General features: G+C 38.4%; 1 protein-coding gene across 7 annotated transcripts in view; it reads right to left on the reverse strand.

Moving 5' to 3' along the window:
• The window catches only part of LOC139151080 (neurogenic locus notch homolog protein 1-like), a 79467-nt gene that overhangs the window by 30913 nt on the left and 27404 nt on the right, over nt 1-21150 (reverse strand). For 4 of the 7 annotated variants that reach the window (XM_070723617.1, XM_070723615.1, XM_070723613.1 and 1 more), the window contains 21 exons: nt 13682-13798; nt 12952-13293; nt 12559-12636; nt 12123-12236; nt 10982-11098; nt 10288-10401; nt 9488-9604; nt 9033-9149; nt 8312-8425; nt 7819-7935; nt 6913-7026; nt 6409-6525; nt 5705-5818; nt 5230-5346; nt 4463-4576; nt 3983-4099; nt 3213-3326; nt 2694-2810; nt 1480-1596; nt 708-821; nt 151-267 (listed from right to left, as the gene is read on the reverse strand). In XM_070723617.1, the coding sequence (XP_070579718.1) occupies nt 151-267; nt 708-821; nt 1480-1596; nt 2694-2810; nt 3213-3326; nt 3983-4099; nt 4463-4576; nt 5230-5346; nt 5705-5818; nt 6409-6525; nt 6913-7026; nt 7819-7935; nt 8312-8425; nt 9033-9149; nt 9488-9604; nt 10288-10401; nt 10982-11098; nt 12123-12236; nt 12559-12636; nt 12952-13293; nt 13682-13798 (2619 nt within the window). The remainder of the gene's footprint in view (nt 1-150; nt 268-707; nt 822-1479; nt 1597-2693; nt 2811-3212; nt 3327-3982; nt 4100-4462; nt 4577-5229; nt 5347-5704; nt 5819-6408; nt 6526-6912; nt 7027-7818; nt 7936-8311; nt 8426-9032; nt 9150-9487; nt 9605-10287; nt 10402-10981; nt 11099-12122; nt 12237-12558; nt 12637-12951; nt 13294-13681; nt 13799-21150) is intronic. The other 3 variants (XM_070723614.1, XM_070723616.1, XM_070723619.1) reach the window with 3 other exon arrangements.

The following is a 21150-nucleotide window of genomic DNA, read 5'->3' on the forward strand; positions in this document are numbered from 1 at the left end:
ACGAGCAATAAACACAAAGGGTCGTCGAAGCCACCTGACACTTTCTGAACAACATATCTCCATAAAAGAAACGCGTATCCTACGGAAAAGTATATGTCATGCACCGATGGCCAAAGAAGCACCAAATAGCAAATTTTATTAAAAGCAAACCTAGAATATTGCAGTTTGTTCCTGTCCAACCAGCAGCACAGTTACAGACGTATCCGGAGATGATGTTCAAACAAGAAGCACCATTGTAGCAAGGCTGACTGGAACAAAAGTTCAATGCTGTTGCGATAGTTTACGCGTAAAAAAGGAGAAACCACATAGTTACGATAACAAAACGTTGAAAATCAATATGCAGCTTGGTTTATAAGTATGGGATAAACTCCACTTTGAAAGTAGGCAAATACAAACTTTTCATATACGACTACATTCCCTACTATTAAAGTCGGGCATCTGCATTCATCGTAAGTACTGAAATATCTCAAAGTGCGATAACAGAGTTCATGTAAATATTCTGAATGTCAACACAAATAAATGGATTTTTATGTTACTTTAATTACATTTCCTCCTTTCCCATGAAACATTTTAGTAGTCACCACTTCTAAGTCCAGACGAGATCGTTTCTATTTACGGTATACAAAAAATTTAAACCATTTAAAGCATAATCGTAGTGACTAGGAAAACATGTTTCATAAACCATTCTGTATGTTACAGGCTCTAACCTAGCTCACAGTCGGTCCCTGTCCAACCATAGGTACACTGACAGTTGTATCCGTTGACAGTACTGATGCAGTCAGCACCATTTCGACATGGCCGACTAAGGCAGTGATTTGCCACTGTAGGTAAAACGTAGACATCAAGCACAGTTCAATACAAACAGACGAAACACAACCAAACAGATCGGATTAATACTTTCAACAGTCCCTTGAATACATGTTGATGCATTATGTTTCACCGGTGTTAACCCTTTCTGGCAATATCTACATCACAATTTATGCTACTTTTTCTTTCATGACATGAACATGACACTGTTTCGAAGGTTACGTTTTATTGAAGAAAGGCTGAAATAGTTAAATGAAATAATACCCGCTGAGATACAGTCCAAACGTCTACTGTAAATGAGGCACCACATATCAGGCTGTTTCTTGTGACATTATAAAGGACATGCAGTCAAAATTCCAACATAATTTATTAAGGAGGCAGTTGTTTCAGATGAAATGCTGCTTACAGGTGAACGATTTGAGCCTGTGTGGAATACCAAGAGAAGATGCCGTATCACCCGTCTGCTTCAAATGAAGACTGGTCAATGATATCTTGTCCGATATAAAGTTTCAGTTTTCCTCATGAAGAATACGAAGAGAACTTATATAGGCAGTTAAAAGCACCTGATAGATGAAATCCCCTAAAGCAATAGTTTGTTGCACTAAGAAAGGAAGTTAATTGAATAGTGTCGCTAGTGAAGCACTCAATGTCACATAATTTTGAAAAGCAAACCTAAAATATTGCAGTTTGTTCCTGTCCAGCCAGTAGAACAGTTACAGACGTATCCGCTGACTTCATTCAAGCAAGAGGCGCCATTTTGGCACGGTTGACTAGAACAGAAGTCTATGGCTGTTGTGAGAGAAAGAAAAACTTAAATGGTGATATAAGTTACTATTAAAAATCAAAAGCGAGAGCTATTAGACTTGGTCAGCATAAATCTCTACTTTAGAAGGATCAATAGCCATGTCAAATGAGCAACCTATCACGCACCTAGATTTTTCTCATTGCCAAAACAAATGTACTTACATTCATAACGTAGATAAACGCAATAAAGTAGTTGCTAAACATTAATATATGAGCCATATAAGTATACGTAAATCGACAGAAAAACATAATAGTAATCAGTATTCCTAAACAGGAAGGGCCTTCTTTTGTGTTTTGCAAACGACTTTGAACCAATAATTATTTATCCATATTGCTAAAGGTTCTAAGCTAGCTCACAGTTGGTCTCCGTCCAACCATATAGGTACATTGCCAGTTTTATCCATTGCCAGGACTGATGTAATCAGCACCATTTAGACATGGGTGACTGAATCAGTAATTCGTCATTATAGGTTAAAATGTAGACATCAAGCACAATTCAATAACAGAGCGGACATGACAACCAAAAAGGCCGACTAATACTTTCATCATTCCCTTGAATACATGTAGATGCACTATGTTACACCAACATGATCCCACTTTGCCCATACCTACACCACATGTATGTTACGTTTCTTTTAAGATAGTATGGATCTGACGTTTTTTCCAAAATTTACTTCTTGTTGAAGAGAGACTAAAGTAGCTGACTTGTGAAAATCTGCTGAAGTACACCCAAAAACAACTACTATCAATGTGTCGACAAATGATCTACCTGTTTCTGGTGACATGATACAGAACATGCAGTCAAAATGTCTGACGGTAGCTGTTTCAGATGAAATGCTGCTTACAGGTGACAGAAACGAGCACGTGTGGAATACCAAGAGGATATGTAGTACTTTCCATGAAGGATAGTCGATGATATATCGTTATCGGATATAAGAGACAGAGTTCATCATGAGGAATATGAAGAGAACTTTTCAGTCAGTTAAAGCACCAAACAGATAAAACCGCCGTAAAAACAAGGAGGTTCATGCTCTAGTGTCGTTGATGAAGCACCCGATGTCACAGTTTGATGAAAACCAAACCTAGAATATTGCAGTATGTTCCTGTCCAGCCAGCAGCACAGTTACAGATGTATCCGTTGATGTCACTCAAGCAAGAGGCGCCATTTTGGCAAGGCTGACTAATACAGAAGTCTGTGGCTGTTGTGAGAGAAAGACAAACTTAAATATTAGGTTACCTTTCCTATTGCAAATCATAAGCGAGAACTGTGTTGCTTGGTCAGAATGCATCTCTACTTTAGAAGGATTATCAGAAGTGTAAAATGAAGACGATTTCACGCAGCTAGACTCTAGCCTTGCCAAAACAATGTACGTACATTCATATAAATACATAAGGGTGTTACGTAGGACAAGAAACATACAGTAATACTTGCTATACTTCAATACACAATATACCAAATACGAAATGTTTTACCAAATTTACGACATTTTGCATAAAACATTATAGTAGTCTGTATTTCAATACAGGAAGCGATCTTTAAAGGTTTTGTGAATTACACTGTCTACAATTATTATTTTGTCCATATAGTTAAAGGCTCTAACCTAGCTCACAGTTTGTCCCTGTCCAACCATAGGTACACTCACAGTTGTATCCATTGACAGTACTGATGCAGTCAGCACCATTACGACATGGATGACTAAGGCAGTTATTCGTCACTGTAGGTCAAACCGTAGACATCCAGCAAAGTCCAATAGCAGAGATGAAACACAACAATCAGACAGATCGAACCAACGAACATTTCAAAGTTGCCTTTGATACATGTAGGTGCATTATGCTAAACCATGATGATCCCATTTTGCCGATACAAATATCACATTGTATGTCAAGTTTCTTTCTAGATATGGATTGGACGTTTATTCCAAAGTTTATGTCTTATGGAAGACATGCTAAAGTAGCTGAGTGATGGAAATCCGCTGAATTACAGTTAAAAATCTACTATGCATGAGCCACTACATTGAATGGTCGTTTCTTGTGACATGATACAGGACATGCAGTCAAAATGCCAACGAAGTTTATCAAAATGGCATCTATTTCAGATAACATGCTGCATACTGATGACTGATATGACCCTGTGCAAGAGGATATTCAATATCATCTGCCCGTTTTTCCTATTAAGCATGGTCGATGATAAAGTATTCACGATATGAAGTGACAGTGTTCATCATAAGGAATACGAAATGAACTTTTCAGTCAATTAAAACACCAAACAGATAAAAACGCCACACAAACAACAGTGTTGCACCAAGAAATGTGGTCCATGCTCTAGTGTCGCTAGTGAAGCACCAAATGTAACATTTTGAAAAAGGCAAACCTATAACATTGCAGTATGTTCCTGTCCAGCCAGCAGCACAGTTACAGACGTATCCGTTGACGTCACTCAAGCAAGAGGCGCCATTTTGGCAAGGCTGACTAAAACAGAAGTCTATGGCTGTTGTGAGAGAAAGACAAACTTGAATGTTAAGTTCAGTACCTATTACAAATCATAAGCGAGAACTATGTGGCTTACTCAGAATGCATCTCTATTTAGAAGGATTATTAGAAGTGTCACATGGAGACGATTTCACGCAGCTAGACTCTATCCTTGCAAAACAAATGTACGTATATTCATATTCGTACATAAAGGTGTTACGTAGGACAATTGATATTTGCTACACGTCAATACGATAATTTTTACCAAATTTACGAAAAATGGCATTAAAATAATAGTAGTCTGTAGTTCAATACAGAAAATGATCTTTTGTGAACTACACTGTCTACAATTATTCGTTTGTATATAGTTAAAAGTTCTAACCTAGCTCACAGTTTGTCCCTGTCCAACCATAGGTACACTCACAGTTGTATCCATTGACAGTACTGATGCAGTCAGCACCATTAAGACATGGCTGACTAAGGCAGTAATTCGTCACTGTAGGTCAAAATGTCGACATCACGCAAAGTCCAATAGCAGTAATGAAACACGACAACCAAACAGGTCGAACTAAAATAAGTTTCAAAAATTGCCTTGGATACATGCATTATACTAAACTATGATGATCTCATTTTGCCGATACATACATCACAATGTATGGTAAGTTTCTTTCTAGATATGGATTGGACGTTTACTCCAAAGTTTACGTCCTATTGAAGACAGGTTGAAGAAGCTGAATGATGGAAATCCGCTGAATTAAAGTCCAAAACCTACTATAAATGAGCCACTTAATGGAATTACTGTTTCTTGTGACATGATATGGGACATGCAGTCAAAATGCCAAAGTAGTTTATCAAAATGGCAGCTTTTTCAGATAACATGCTGCATACTGATGACTGATATGACCCTGTGCGTAGTAGCAAGAGGATATATTCAATATCATCTGCCCGTTTTTCCCATAAGCATGGTCAATGTTAAAATATGTCTGATGATAGTGTTCGTGATAAAGAATACGAAATTAACTTTCAGTCAATTAAAACACCAAACAGATAAAAACGCCACACAAACAACAGTGTTATACCAAGAAATGTGGTCCATGCTCTAGTGTCGCTAGTGAAGCACCAAATGTTACAGTTTGATAAAAAGCAAACCTATAACATTGCAGTATGTTCCTGTCCAGCCAGCAGCACAGTTACAGACGTATCCGTTGACGTCACTCAAGCAAGAGGCGCCATTTTGGCAAGGCTGACTAAAACAGAAGTCTATGGCTGTTGTGAGAGAAAGACAAACTTGAGTGTTAGGTTAAGTATTGATTGCAAATCATAAGCGATAACTGTGTGGCTTGGACAGAATGTATCTTTACATTAGAATGATTATAGGAAGTGTCACATAAAGAGGTTTACTTGCCGCTAGACTCTGTCCTTACTAAAACAAATGTACGTGCATTCATATAAGGTACATAAATATATTATGCAGGATAATTAACACAATGTATTGATTGCTATAGGTCAATACATAATACACCAAATACATAACAGTTGTCACTGTTTCTATACAGGAAGCGATCTTTATAGGTTTTGTGAATGACAATGTTTATTTTCTGTCCGTATAGTTAAAGTTTCTAACCTAGCTCACAGTTTGTCCCTGTCCAACCGTAGGTACACTCACAGCTGTATCCATTGACAGTACTGATGCAGGCAGCGCCATTTAGACATGGCTGACTAAGACAGTAATTCATCACTGTAGATCAAAACGTACACGTCAAGCAAACTCCAATAGCAGAGACCAAACACAACAAATAAACTCGTCAAAATAACAAACATTCTATAATTGCCTTGGATACATGTAGGTGCTTTATGCTAAACCATGATGATCCCATTTTTCCCATACCTACACCACATTGTGTGTTAAGTTTCTTTCTAGATATGGATTTGACATTTATTCCAAAGTTTACGACTTATCGAAGACAGGCGGACATTATACAAAAGCACAGTCCAAATCTACTTTAAATGAACCACTACATGATATGGCTGTTTCTTGTGACCTTATACAGGACATGCAGTCAAAATGGCCACGCCAATTTATCAAGACGGCAGCTGTTTCTAATGAAACGTTGCATACACATGACTGATATAAACCAGTGTGGAATACCAAGAGGAGATGCAGTGTGGTCCGCCCGTTTTCCCCATGAAGTATGCTCGGTGATAACGTGTTATCCGATTAAAAGTGACAAAGTTCATTATGAAGTAACGCCGTAAAACAGCAGTATGAGGTTCATGCAATAGTTTCGTTAGTGAAGCACCAATAGCACATTTTGTGAAAAGGCAAACCTAGAATATTGCAGTTTGTTCCTGTCCAACCAGTAGTACAGTTGCAAACGTATCCACTGACGTCATTCAAGCAAGAGGCGCCATTTTGGCAAGGCTGACTAGAACAGAAATCTATAGCTGTTTTGAGAGAAAGACAAACTTAAATGTTAGGTTCAGTAACAATTGCAAATCAAAAGCGTTTAGAAGTATTTCACGTGGCCAAAAGATCTCTTCTATACAAAAATTATTGACAGTGTCAAATGAAGAACGTTCAATGTATCTATAGATTTTTTTCTTTGCCAGAACAAAGGTAGTTGCATTCATAAACGTCACATAAAGACATTAGCGTAGGACTATTAACTCAATGTGGTAATTGCTATACGTCAATACATAAAAAATAAAGTTTAAGCAAGTTAACATAACCACATAATGATAGTTGGTGTTTCTATACAGGAAGGGACTCTTTTTTATGTTTTCTATACCGCACTTTGATACAATAATGTTCGTATCGTTAAAGGTTCTGACCTAGTTCACAGTTTGTCCCTGCCCAACCATTTGTACACCGACAGTGGTATCCATTGACAGTACTGATGCAGTCAGCACCATTTAGACATGGCTGACTAAGGCAATAATTCGTCACTGTAGGTTAAAACGTAGACATCAAGTAAAGTCCAATAGCAGAGGCGAAACAAGACAACTAAAAACGTCAACTAATACTTTCAAAATTTCTTTGAATACATGTAGGTGCATTATGTGATGATGATCCCATTATGCCCATACCTACACCACATGGTATGTTCAGTTTCTTTTGAGATATGGATTTGACGTTTATTCTACAGTTTATGTCTTATGGAAGACAAGCTGAAGTACTTAAGAGGCGGAAAATCTGCTGAACTGGAGTCCAAAATCTACTGTAAATGATTCAAAACATGGTATGGCTGTTTCTTGTGACCTGATACAGGACATGCAGTCAAAATGCCCACGTAGTTTATTTAGAAGAAGTTGTTCGCCTGCTTACAGGTGAATGATATGAGCTCTGTGTGGACTAGCAAGAAGAGATTAAGTAAGCATTATTTAGATATGGCTGACTAAGGCAGTAGTTCGACACTGTAGGTTAAAGCGTAGACATCACGCACAGTAGAATACAAGAGACGAAGCACGGCCACCAAAAAGGTCAAACAAATACTTTTTACAATCACGTGGACACATGTAAATACGTTAGGTTACACCGCTCTGATGCCTTTGCCCATGATGAACATGATATTGTCTCAAATGTTAGGTTGTATGGGTGCGAGATTCGTGTCCGGTGAACAATGCACTTTAAATGAGGTGAAAAGGATTCTGCAATCACTTGCACAAGATTGTAAAATTCCATGCACAAATGTGTGGTCCCATGAAGAACTAAATGCCAAATTTTGTTAAAAAAGCAACCTAGAATATTGCAGTTTGTTCCTGTCCAGCCAGTAGCACAATTGCAGACATAACCACTGACGTCGTTCGAGCAAGAGGCGCCATTTTCGCACGGCTGACTAGAACAGAAGTCTAACGCTGTTGCGAATAAGAGCAGAGCAATAGTACGACCATTTAGTATTGAAAATCATAAATTTATAGAGCTGTGCACTTCATTAAAGGATTAAGACTTACGTTCAAAGGGCTACCTCTACCTGAAAACAGAGACAACTTTTCATATGCCTAGATTTCCTCATATGTCAAAGTACATGTACTAACATTCATAACGGTTATTTAATCTTTCTACAATTATTGCAACATCTCATAGCATTGACAAATAAAGACATTATGTCACTTAAGCTAGAATACCTATCTTTCCGTGAGACATAAGCATGGCGAGTGAAAAAGGAGATGCTTTCTGATTGTTATCAAATTTAAAAGCATGGGTTTTTATCAAGATCTTAAAGGCTCGAACCTAGCTCACAGTTGGTCCCTATCCAACCATAGGTACACTGACATAAATATCCATTGCCAGTACTGATGCAGTCAGCACCATTTAGACATGGCTGACTGTGGCAGTAATTCGTCTCTGTTGGTTCAAACAAAAACATCAAGTACAGGCCCGGTGAAGATACAAACAAGACAGCTGATCATGACAAGATCGAACGAAAAATCGAAAGAATTGCAATGTTGTCTCACATAGAATACTGTATAAATAACCCATTTTCTCTTATATTCACCAGATTTTATGATAATGTAAGCTAATGAATTTTAAATGACCTCACATTAACCTTTACTTATTACTGAAGAGAGGCTTGAATCGTCGAATGTGAACTGAAATGCACTACCTTTAACCATTATTACAAATGAATTACAATTTAATATGGATTTTCCTTGAGAAGTGATGAAGGATAATCAACCAAAGAACTAGCGGTTTAGCGGTTTTAAAGGATGACATTGGTATTCACCTTGTGATTTCCATGAGACAACTAAAATCAATCGCCTTAATTCTCCCAAACCGAGTGATGAACGATCGTTAACTGATGAATAATGTCAAGTGAAATTTCCCCTCGTGAATAGAGCAAAGATCACCATTCAACTACTTTCAGTACCCTTATACGAAATAGTACGCTGTGCCGTAGAGCCATTTTCGTGCAGCCATGCGCCCGTGAAGCAAATTGTATTGAATAGCAAACCTAGAGTATTGCAGTTAACTCCTGTCCATCCAGCAGCACAGTTGCAGACGTAACCGTTGACAACAGCCACGCAGGTGGCGCCATTTTGACAGGGTTGCCAAGAACAGAAGTCTATGGCTAGTGAGTATTTGTAAAGGATGAAGTAGAAATCGTATAGTTGGTTAGAGATAGGAGAAGCTATGCACAAATCGGCAAAATACACTGATCTTAATTTATCCGAGACTTATATGAGAGGCCACCATCTTTAAAATATACGTTGAATTTGCTTAGAAGTCATGACACACAATTTTGGCATGCAAAAGTTGTACATTGCGTAGTTGACTATCAAAATTTGAAATATTTATCCTTTTGTGTCATTGTTATGAGAGGGTTGATTTTGCAATGAGTATTATGATACTCTTGGAAGACCTGTCGAGTATAAAGTAATCGCTGGTAGGGGAATTCGAAAAGCAAACCTATTTCGCAGTTAATTCCAATATATCCACTAGCACAGGCGCAGGCATAGCTAGCAGGGAAGCGGATGCAGGTAGCACCATTCTCACAAGGAGAGCTTTCACAGGGACTTACAGATGCTGCTCGGGAGGAAAGAAATAAATTACGAGAAAGAAAGTTATTCACATGATAAGATATTTTGCTACTCTCACTGATAGGCGAGGCTGGGTATAGACATTTACAGATAATATACATTAAAACATATGATGAGCCACTTTACCTACTTGTAATGATTCACAAAAGTTCAAGTCAAAATGGCAAATTGTCAAGAGAACGTTGGGTAGAAAAAGTAAATATCTAAGGAGACTGGACTTTCATGGTACATCAATGTGTACAGTGATAATTAATAGATACTTTTTTATGCATTTGATGAAAGTATGCAATTTCACGCGTGTAGCATCAAGGTTTGAAATGGTCAAATTTGCAATAAGTGACTAGAAATAGTAATGGAAGGGTTTGAAACTTACGAGGAAAGATAACATCTAAACACAAATAGGCACATCTGAACCTCTTGGGAGAAGGATTTTAACAATTCAAAACTTAATCCATTAGTCGAATACCTGAAGAAAGTATTTTCTTTTCATCGTTTCTAGTACATAATGACATATTTACAGACTTAGATCAATGAAATGGTTTAGTTGAGAATTTACTAGTCTGTAATGAACAGTATTGATCATTTGTTTCGGAGAACATAGCCCTTCTTGTGGTTATTAGTAATTATGGCGCATTTCAGCGCCCATGGTTCTTGCTGATAAACTCTGACCTATATCACAATGAGATCCAATCCATCCGGACGCACACTGGCAACCGAAACCATTGATATAGTTGATGCAGGTGGCGCCGTTTAAGCAAGGCATACTCTCACAGTGGTTGAACGCTGTCCATGGTCGGGGAAATAGCAAACAAATTAAAATTAGCGTAGTACTTCCCGAAGTTATAGGTGACAGGCCAAGGTGACACACCACGTTCTCAGATAGAATGGTCTTAATGAATTCTAATGAACCCGACGAACTCTGTAGATCAATGTGTTACCATTGCAAGCATGTGTTATTGCTATGATCATCCATTATTGAAAAGAAAAGAGATAGAGACTCGACCAAGTCCAGGAAAGGTTTTCACTTAAAAATGAATTTGTGATTCTGGTACTGTGATTTAAAGAATCTTCCGAAAATGGAAACACCAACACTTTGCAAACATGATTTATTTCCATTGAGAACATGATATTTCCATTGAGAAGTCAGAATAATTTCTGTAGTTAAGAGACTATATTTGTCGGTAATTAGCAAAATGTCAAAATAAAACCAAGAATTATGAATCTGAGAAACTAAATTAATGTGAACCCAGTAAAGCGATCCGATAAAAAGAGGAATGAGTCAATATGGTGTGCAACAGAAGGTACGCTTTGTTAACCCCTGCATTCTTTGTGTGAGAACATCAGTGAAGTTCTGAAAGCAAACCTAGCGTGTTGCAGGTCGTCCCTGTCCAGCCGTCTGCGCAAATGCAAAAGTAGCCATTCCCTATTCCAGTACAGGTGGCGCCATTCAGGCATGGATTTCCGATGCAGAAATCTACTGCTGCCGGCAATATGGGAGAAATATGTAAGCGATGGCAAACATCAAACGATTGGAGAAATTGGGAGAGAAACATGATTGGATAAACAGTAGAGATAGGGATAGTACTACCTCGGTAATATCTTTATAAGGGTAAGTACCCAATCATTGCACAATCTTTTACTCGGCTGTTGCCCGTCTCGGTATAGTTCCATATGTCTTTGAACCACCGCTTTCCATCGACTCATTCAGAAGTTATAAATGTAACATTGTAACTTCAAAAATAGTGTGTCAAGGCGTACTCTATGAACACCATATGGGTACTAGTCATGCCCAATTTAGTGAAAAAGCAGTTTGGTTGTTTTTTTCTTAATAGAGACCTACTGTATGAGGAGTATTACTTAGCTTTGCTTCATATCTTCTAAACTCATTTAAAAGAAACACAGTTTTACGGTTAACGTTTGGAGGTCATTGCCCCTGGTGAATGCATGCGTGTATGAAGCACGTACACAGAGCTGTGGTCAATAATACAATTTCTGCCCAATCAAATAATCATTTCCTCTGCGGTTATTGGGTGAAGGTTTTGAGCGGGTTACGATAAAATCAATCACTATATCACGAACTAAAATGAACGCGCAAAACATTAAAATGACAATGACATTGGATCCTGCACAAAATCGGGATATTTCAGTGGGTTGGTGTGTGATTCAACATGTGTCTGTATTCTTCCCCAGGTGAGGAGGATGTCACACATCTCTTGCTTTTGCCTGAACAGTGAAGGCAATGTTTATCATATTACCAGACATTCATCTGGTCATTTGGTACAAACCGGTACGTGCATTCCTTGCACTATTTACATACGACAGCTGAAAAGAAAGTAAACTGATTAAGGACGCTTGCGCAGTAGATCGAATCCACTTTTACTTCCAGGTGTGCCTGGGAGGAATAAACATTCTCCTTCAAAAGGAGAAAAAGACCAAGGATGACGACGAACAAACAACTGACGAATTATCAAAACAAGCAAGATCTCAGTAATGACAGTACTCACGCATTTCGCAGTTCAATCCTGTTCGTGAACTAGGACATATACACTGGTAGGCATTGATACCGTCGATGCACGTACCACCGAACAAACACGGAGAGCTGGCACATTCGTCAATTTCTGGGTAACAGATTAAAACAGAGAATCTATAAATGTAACTGCAACCAGTTCTATCATGTTATGTTGTAATTACGAACATGATCGCACCTTGGAAAAGACTTTCCACTGGAACGACCTAAATCCTTACCCGCATCTGTTACCTTTTGTCCTTATTTCGCGGGTAGCTAATGTGCTCTATCTTTTATTGATTCAGTATCGTCTGTTGTCTTAAATGCTACGTAGTTTTATATGGACTGAAAGCATTGAATGTCGAAACGTCAATTGTTGTTGTATTTTAAAGAAATAACGCTATGCGTGGGAAAAGAAGAGTTTAATTTCTTACCTTGGCAGATGTATTTTTGTATCAAATCTAGACACCGGTAGCCGACGGAACACGGGTTACTGGCACACTCGTTACCATCTGTATTTGAGAAAAATAGGAGCACATGACTTAAGTGTCAGAGCAACTAGGTGTCCTGAGAATTACAGGCGTAATCCTTTATATGGATATCATATGAGCATCCAAAGGACAAAAGAAATGAGTAAATCTATGCCATGTTAGAAAAATCCAATCAATAACATGATTTATGTTATGAAAGGATGTTAAATGTGATCGATGTCTTAATTTTTTGCAGGTACAGAGTGAATAAAAGACAAAAGCAATTTTTTTACAAAAATAATGAAATCATCGTCCATAGATGTCAACAGGGTGAGAAAAGTTCAAAGTCCTGCTTACCTGTGGTGTAAACAAGCCGAAATCCCGACTCTTGTACGTTTCTGTCGGTCGTCCAGACGACAAACGCTTGATTTTCATTGGTGTAAGTGATGTTCGGCGGCAGATCGAAGCCATCGAGATGGACGACTTCCGGCAGGCTGTAGTCAGCCAGGGGGCCTGGCCCTACCTCGCAGACGTCTTTGTTCACTTCCACTTCAAAGTTTGTAAATGAGAGGTACAGAGTGTGCGCCGTAGGTACCCGGATGAGATATTGGCAGAAATCACGGTCATTGTACAGATTCGGAAAGTTTGGCGATGTTATGACCCCGCTAGGTGTATAAAAGTTGGCACCACAATTTGCGCCTAATTGAGGAGACGAAACGACAGATATTAATCAGTAAGTGTCCTTGAGCTGGTACGCTCCAGAGCCTTGAAATGTCGGTGAAATTAGCAGCTTTTGTGATGTCAATGAAAGTAGTAATACCACTCATTCATCTATTTAAATGTCAGTTATAATTTTATCGAGTATACTGTCTGTCAAAAATATGGATTATGCAAGTAATTACCTGGTGTGCTTTGACCAGAAATTTGATGAAGAGAGGGATCACCCTCTGCTTGTTAATATTCTCAATAGAAACTGCACTAGATAATATTGCGCCTTTACAGAGAGGGCGTACATCAAATGCTTTGTTGCGATTGAGGTTCTCACTCACTGACCCTGAAGGACAATATTCGCGAAGCTGATACTCACCAGCGATCCTGTCGCAGTTTCGACCATGGTAAGGAAACACACATTGACAGATATAAAAAGGAGAAATGACAGCTGTCACGCACACACCGCCATTTTGACAGGGATTTGTTGAACAATCTGTCGAGTGAGATCATGAAAATTGAAGTCAATGAAAAAATATGAAAATAATCAAAATTCATCAATTTAGTTCAGGTCTCTGAAATGGGAGGAAAATTTGATTATTTTCCTTATCAATCGGTTCATGTTCATGTTGGCTGTGCAACGTAAGCCACGTATCCTTCAAAGGCACCTATATCAGATGACGACATACTTGCTTACATATACGAAAACTAACAGGTCAGTCGCCTTGATCGTTTGCGCATGATCGGTATATTACACAAGCTGATTGTAAACGTCGGGGCCGATAAAGAGTGTACCCGAGCCCGCTTGAATCTGTCGGAGCAATGCTTTTCCAAGAAAATGTGGGTAATAATTACGAAACAGCAAGTTACAGGAGATTAGATTACTGAAGAGCTGTTCAGCAGCGCAGGTATATGACCTTGACCGTAACAATTATAACCAGGTCCTTTAAAATCGCTGATAGTACAATTGGCATACTATAGGACTTACAATCTGCCTTCTGATCGACAAAGAATTTCTGCACTTGACATCTTTTGCCTTTCTTTTTTTAAATGGAGTGTTTCGATGCGACCTCGTTTCAGCATGACATACAAGCATTGCTTAATTATATGGGTCTTTATATATGTTTCGAAGGTTAAACCTCAGGTATCATTAATGTTTTTCAAAAATCAATTTTGAGGTTTAAAGGTCAACAAATAAACAGCAGATTTTGCTGTATTTCCGGGTAATTTTGTTCCGTTTGTTAAATACAGTTGTTTGCTCTGCTAAACATCACGTTGAAATGCTTGGTTTTTTATGTCCAATGCTGTTGTCGCCTGATGAACTTCAGTTCGGGCAAGCTTTTATTTTTCCAACAATTACATCGTGTACTTTTTACAATGTGTTGTGTTGACAGGGCTGATACTGGGTATTTCAACAGACTTTCAGACGAAGAATAAGAACAGATTTGTTCGGAGCATAAAAATAATGAATGTATCAAAAGTCATGGCTATTATCCATTTCAAATTCCATGATAGTTGTCTGTAATTGAAAGAACAGCATATATTCATTGTTTTGTCTTCAACTACAAAGCAAAATAAACTACTGTATTTTCCGACTCTGAAAGTTTCTGATCAGGTTGACTTTTCATTAAACTGCAAAAGACACGTCTTTTAATATATACACATCTATGCCATTAACGGAACCATGATGTTGGCAGCGCAGAGAGTGGTAAGTCTTCCCTGGCGATCTGTCAAATCGCCAGTGGGCAGATGGTCATTACATTTCGGCTATGATTGAAAACACAGCTGAATAAACTAAAGTTTCAAAAATAACTCTAACATTGCGCTTGATGTTATTTATATCATTACCATCTTGAGGGCGTTTCACATTTCATTACAGAAATGTGCATGTACCGGGAATAGGACAAAGTAGATACAAAATGTGTTCCACTGTATATTCTAGATAACATCATACCATATATTGATGGCGCAAATACAACGATCTGATTGGCTGAGACGTGAAAGTCACCTTGACATATTCGTGATATGGCACGGTTTGAACACACGCTAACTCACAGTTACAGATTTTTTTTACATTTCATAACAGAATTGAAATATACTGTTATGATATAATGGCAATAAAGCACCTCAGCAACGGGTATATCGCTCGGTTTTGACCAGCTCACTTCCAATCCGCACTCGCTATCGCTCAGCATGAGTCGTGAACTGGTCAAAATATCATGGTATACTCGTTGGTGAAGTAGTTTATTGCCTAACTATTTAACAGCTACAGAGACAGGTATGGTATATATAGGTAAATAACCCATCATCGGAATTTCAGAAAATTTGTGTTTCTGAACTGAACTGAATAGGGATAATCTTTGTACGCTGCCGAGAGAAATCTAAAGCCGGTGTCTTCTAGTAAATTCACACGACCCGCTCCTACATATAACAACGGCTTGTTGACATTTGGTGTGGTCAGGTTGCGTGTCATAAATTGGCACTCAAGTAGTAAAAGGGATTCATTGAAGGCCAGGCGAAAGCAATTAATATCGACTTTCAGGGATCTCTCTGACCCCAAAATGGCTGTTGAGCGAAGCGGGAGTTACAGAACAGGTACGGTGGCGCTAGGCTCACGCAGTCGTCAAGCTGCGCATAGAGGGCGTGTGCCTAGTGTTAAGCGCATTATCCACACGCATTGTCGTTCTGGCCTCTTACTCACTTCAAAACTAGTCGTTCTGAACCCTTGCTCACATCAAGGTACTTCTGAAGTTGTGTAGTCAGTCGGGGGTCAAGAAATTGATATAAATATTTGAGTACCTGAGACTGTGACAAACATCCTATTAATAAAAAGTGGCTTATTGTGAAACAATTGTGTTCCATGACACAACGTTTTGCAGAATTTTACTGATGATGGAGTGATCTCTGCTTAAATGCTTGACAACTTGAATAAAAACGAATTTGAAGGGAGAGGTGTTTCGAGTCTCCGTTTTACAACATAAAATGTTGTAAAAATGGCGGACGTGGTGTATCCATGCCAACTGATGAGTGCTGTTGAAGGTATTAGCCTCCCAGGGTGGTTGTATTTTCAAAGGTTACATTGATAATTGCCAACATCAAATGTACTTTCGTTAGTTAATTAAAACGAATTGCAGTCACAGCGAGTTCATGCAAACCGTTGTCAGTTGCCTGCTTGAAGTGGAGTTGCTAGCAGTTAGTCAGTATATGGGGACACTCTGTAACATTTCGGTTTCACTCTTTGAAAGATAAGCTCTTTGCCTTCCGAGTGGCCAGTTTAATATTATACCAGGATATTATAATTTATTAGACATGATGTCAACTTTTCTTTTCAATTAGTTAATCACAAGTTCAATTTATTAACAATGAGACTGTAATGATTTTGTGAATACAAAATGTTTATATAACATATACATGTAAATAGAATATAACATTATTTGTTTGCCTGTCTATCTCTGTGTGTGTCTGTCTGTCTGTCTGTCTGTGACTTTGCTTGTATATATCACCAAGTAGAAATCACTACATAACTGAAACTCACACAAATTTGAAAGTGTTCTACTTAGTTTTGAACACCTCTGAGCACTATTTCTGTTGCCAGGCACACTCTCAAGATGCTGGCGGTAAAACGCTGGAGCAGCCCCGCTAAAACAAATATAAACCGAGTTGTATACTTTTAGTGAAAGTAAACATCCGGGTACTAGTAAAGAGGGCCACAAACCTTGCTTCCCCGCAGGGACGCTACATGTAAAGCATGGTGCTGCTGAATACGTTTTTTATGTCCACTTTTTTACGAAACGACTGCAATGTTTGCATTACGTTCAATGGTTTCGCCTTTCATAAACCGTTCTTTATGGTTCCCTGTTGATTATACAGCTATAGTGACCTCATTGGCAAACGATTTTCCGACCGATTGAATGTGACCGCCTTTCATCGCAAATATGGTGAAATCCACTCCATACACTGCTAATTGACATTTGAAAATTCGAAAATTCCACTGAATTGTTTTAATGCGAAAAGGCGACGACAAAACGTATGAGTCGATCAAATCTGGAACACACCTATTTTTTCGAATAAAAACGAGGTTGATATATAGGTCATCGTTGAGTATGATTCAATGTTGGGCGTTTCCTTCATTCTAAAAAGATTCCTTGATACACAGGAACCGTGTATCTTTGATATCATATCGAATCGATTTTAGTCAAACAAAATGGTAACCGATGAATCATCCGCGTGTCCTCATCGCGTCACATAGGTTCATATAAAGTCATGAGTTTGGTTACGCCCAGTTGACAACAATGGCAATTGACCTCTCCTCTGGCCTTTCCTTGTTTTATATTCTGTTGTACATGCGGCAAAATGACTGATTCACAAATCGTAAGGACGGTATAAACGTTTTCCGTAAATATTCACAGGACACCGACAGACAAAGTCAACGGCATTTTATCTTCGGAAAATGTGGTCTACAAAATAGCTATATATATAACTGTGTCAATGCACTTTGTTTACCAGTATGATTTCACCCTTCCACTTTAATTTCCATATTTGCGTCAATACTCGAGAGAGATAACCGCCCTCATGCTGTCGCCTAATGAGTTCTTTTACACTATGTCAACTGTGGATTTGTCTGACTGTGCCTCAGTATTGACATACTATTATCGTTCTCTTCTGAATAACTGTTCTATATTACCCTGATTTGCGTCTTTATAATTGTCCTGCTGTCTGTCAATAAAATCATTCTTCCTTGCCGTCAATTATCCTGACGATAATAACCGATATGTGATTTCCTGTCCGAGCGTTCGATGTGCCTACGAGTGACTTTAAGGGTATCGACCGGCTGACGTGCTTGTCCCAGGCCTTTTTGTCTCTCAGTCTGTCTCTCTATGATTCTCTCTCTCTCTCTCTCTCTCTCTCTCTCTCTCTCTCTCTCTCGTTTTATACCGTTTTGTGCTTCCCATGAACTCGTAGACCAAACATGCTCCGCCCCAGCAGATGAGATTCGTAGGTTCAGAACTTTTTTTACATTGTAATGTTATTGTTCCCTCTGACCAAGAAGTATTATTCTGGAAAATGCGGAAATGAAAATTTTAGGTGTGGCGAGTTTAACCTAGCGTAGGTCGATACAGGAAACACACATCGGCCATATGACCATTTCCACAATGCATCATACAAAACATCACACATACAACTGTCAGTGGGTATCGGTAATTAGCAATATTCAAAGACTTTAGTTGTCATCGATCTAACTTTTGCAAGTACATGGAACTCACGCAGTGATATTTGATTGAAAAAAACTGTAAGAGATTATTAACCCGCCAAATTCGGGACCTATGTTCTAGCAAGTGCATGCGCGAACATATCAAATGTTACACTGTATATTCTAATATGCTAGCATTTTCATTTAGTCTGGAAATTTAGCGACATTACGTAACTATTCCTGGCTTAGCTCTTATCGCTCAAACTACTGCAGCTACTTTGTATCAAAAGCAGTCAAGCCACTATCGATGACGAATATTTTTTCCGGACGGTGTTTTGCATAATTTAACAAAAAATTAAAATACTGGTTTACTAATAACTTTAATTCCTTTCAACATTAAATCATTTCAATTTCAAAATCTTTGATTCGACCGTGAAGTGTCTATGATGTGATTATTTCACCACTGGGATATTTGCATTTCGTCATCATAAATGCCATGTGTCGTTCAATGAATAAAAAATACACATTTCGATATGAAAACTCCCGACTACTACCTAACGTTACGTCATCAGCTTTAACTGTCAAAATCCATAACTCCGTCATTTAAAAACAGAACAAATGGGCCCTGGAAAATTGAAAGTTACTGGTACTGTGGCCATTGTGATGATAAAAACAAATCAGTAAGACGATAAAAACATAAAAAGTGAACAACTTATTTATACATGATGACAGACAGCCTTTGCTCTCAGTCAGTACGTTACTATTCAAAAAAGCTAGTGGATTGTCATTGCTCCTTTGTTATTTTCTACTATGGTTTTTCAATGTTGGTGTGTTTGAGTGATAGGTTATCCCAGCGCGCATAAACGAGCCTTCCTAAAACATTACAAATAAAGACGAAGGCAAGTGAGCTCAACGTTCACAAACGCACACGTAAAATAAAATCGTTTGGCATAACCATCAATTTTTTAAAAACTTTCCCAAGATGCATTTCTCTGCTAATATTCATGTCAGATTCGTAGTCCCTGTCAACGTTTACACGCCTCATAACAGAAAGCAAACAAGCTCAATATGCCCGCACTCGACGTATTCAAGTCACTAAGCTCGGTCAATACCTGTGTAGGGCACCACACAGCTTTGACGGCTGGCAAATGGGTCAAAGGTCACAAAAGTCCCCATTGGCAACAGGTGGTTAGCCACCTACACACCTGTGCGGTTTTCAGTGACCAAGTGTGGTCCGTTCGATGTCTCCCTCACAAGGCCGAAACTGACACCTAAAGATGTCACCATAGCAACGTACACATTAATTTTTAACTAGAATCCGTCCAATCATTCTCACAATTCAACAGGTGCTATTTTCTGCGTTACGTATAAGAGAGATTATGATTTTGACAGGAGTGTAGCTTTAACGGTATAAAAAAATATTCGTAAATCAGGACTTTAGTTTAAGATAAGCGGTTGAAAAGTGTGGCCTTCGATTAAGTGATGAAATCGCTCCTTCTGTTATGAAAGTACTCACGGCAGTATATTTAGATAACGAATATAGTGTGTGTTGTTATGAAAGAACTCACCGACGTATTTTTAGAAAACGAACGTTTGGGTTTGGGTTCTTTTTATGTATTAGGCCTACCAGTCCTTGAGTGACCTGGTTTGTTTCAACCTCTCGTCCAATTAACAGACAGATAATTGAATAACAAAAATGATTGCCTGCATATTGCCGACCTTCGTTTTCACTCTTGTGTCTAACACTGTACGTGTCCTAGATGTTGAATGTTATATTCATGTTTATTGAAGTAATTGACATTGTGTTGTGAGCCAACTTGAACTCTACATCTGACCTTCCTTCAAACTGCCACAACGTGAAGGTCAATGCCTCACAGCGTGACGAACCAGTTATGTATTTGCAAAATCTCATGAATAAATTTAAAGCATTACGAAAACTCGAATGCAGATTTCAAAGTTACGCAACATGTTTGTATTAACATTAATTTGATTGATGTAACATAAATGCACGTTAGAATACTGTTGAATTTCTAAAAATACTGGAGTTCAGAATAAAACACTGGTTGAAAGGCTTCAAATTTAGTGACACAAGGTTATCTGAAGCTAATACTTGAAAAGAATATTTGCATAGTGAAATAAAAAACATAAAATTTTTGAAAAAAGTACTTTACAAAAACCAAGTTTGTACTTAAAATTCCCTTTTTCATTCGAGTGAATTCATAACTGCTATAACTGTTTCCGAAGTGTTATCAAACAGCATTGCGTTCGTTTGAGCGTGTCTAGACGTATGCACTGAGTGAATGTACCACCGTAAATTTTGTCAGGATGTTTTGGCTACATCTGCGTTTCGGCAATTTTTACAGATAGATGACGCTGGTATGGATTAGAGTATTTCCTTTCCCTTCAGCAAAGTGCTATAGGACATATCGATATTGTCTCCATGCTTTAATTCAATGTAACGCCGATCATTTTGATGATTTGACCCGAAATCACCTTGATTTAACATGTATAACGATAACATACAAACTCCGAATTAGCACAAATCAGGGTCGATGTTCCAATCGTGTTTTCTAAGATAAGACACTGAGATGACGAGGCCTATATGCACGCAGCCGTGTTATCTGCATGAACTGTCCCTCCGTTGGGAATAAAACATA

Source organism: Ptychodera flava, chromosome 15 (genome assembly GCF_041260155.1).
Source record: "Ptychodera flava strain L36383 chromosome 15, AS_Pfla_20210202, whole genome shotgun sequence".
Taxonomy (NCBI): Eukaryota; Metazoa; Hemichordata; class Enteropneusta; family Ptychoderidae; genus Ptychodera; species Ptychodera flava.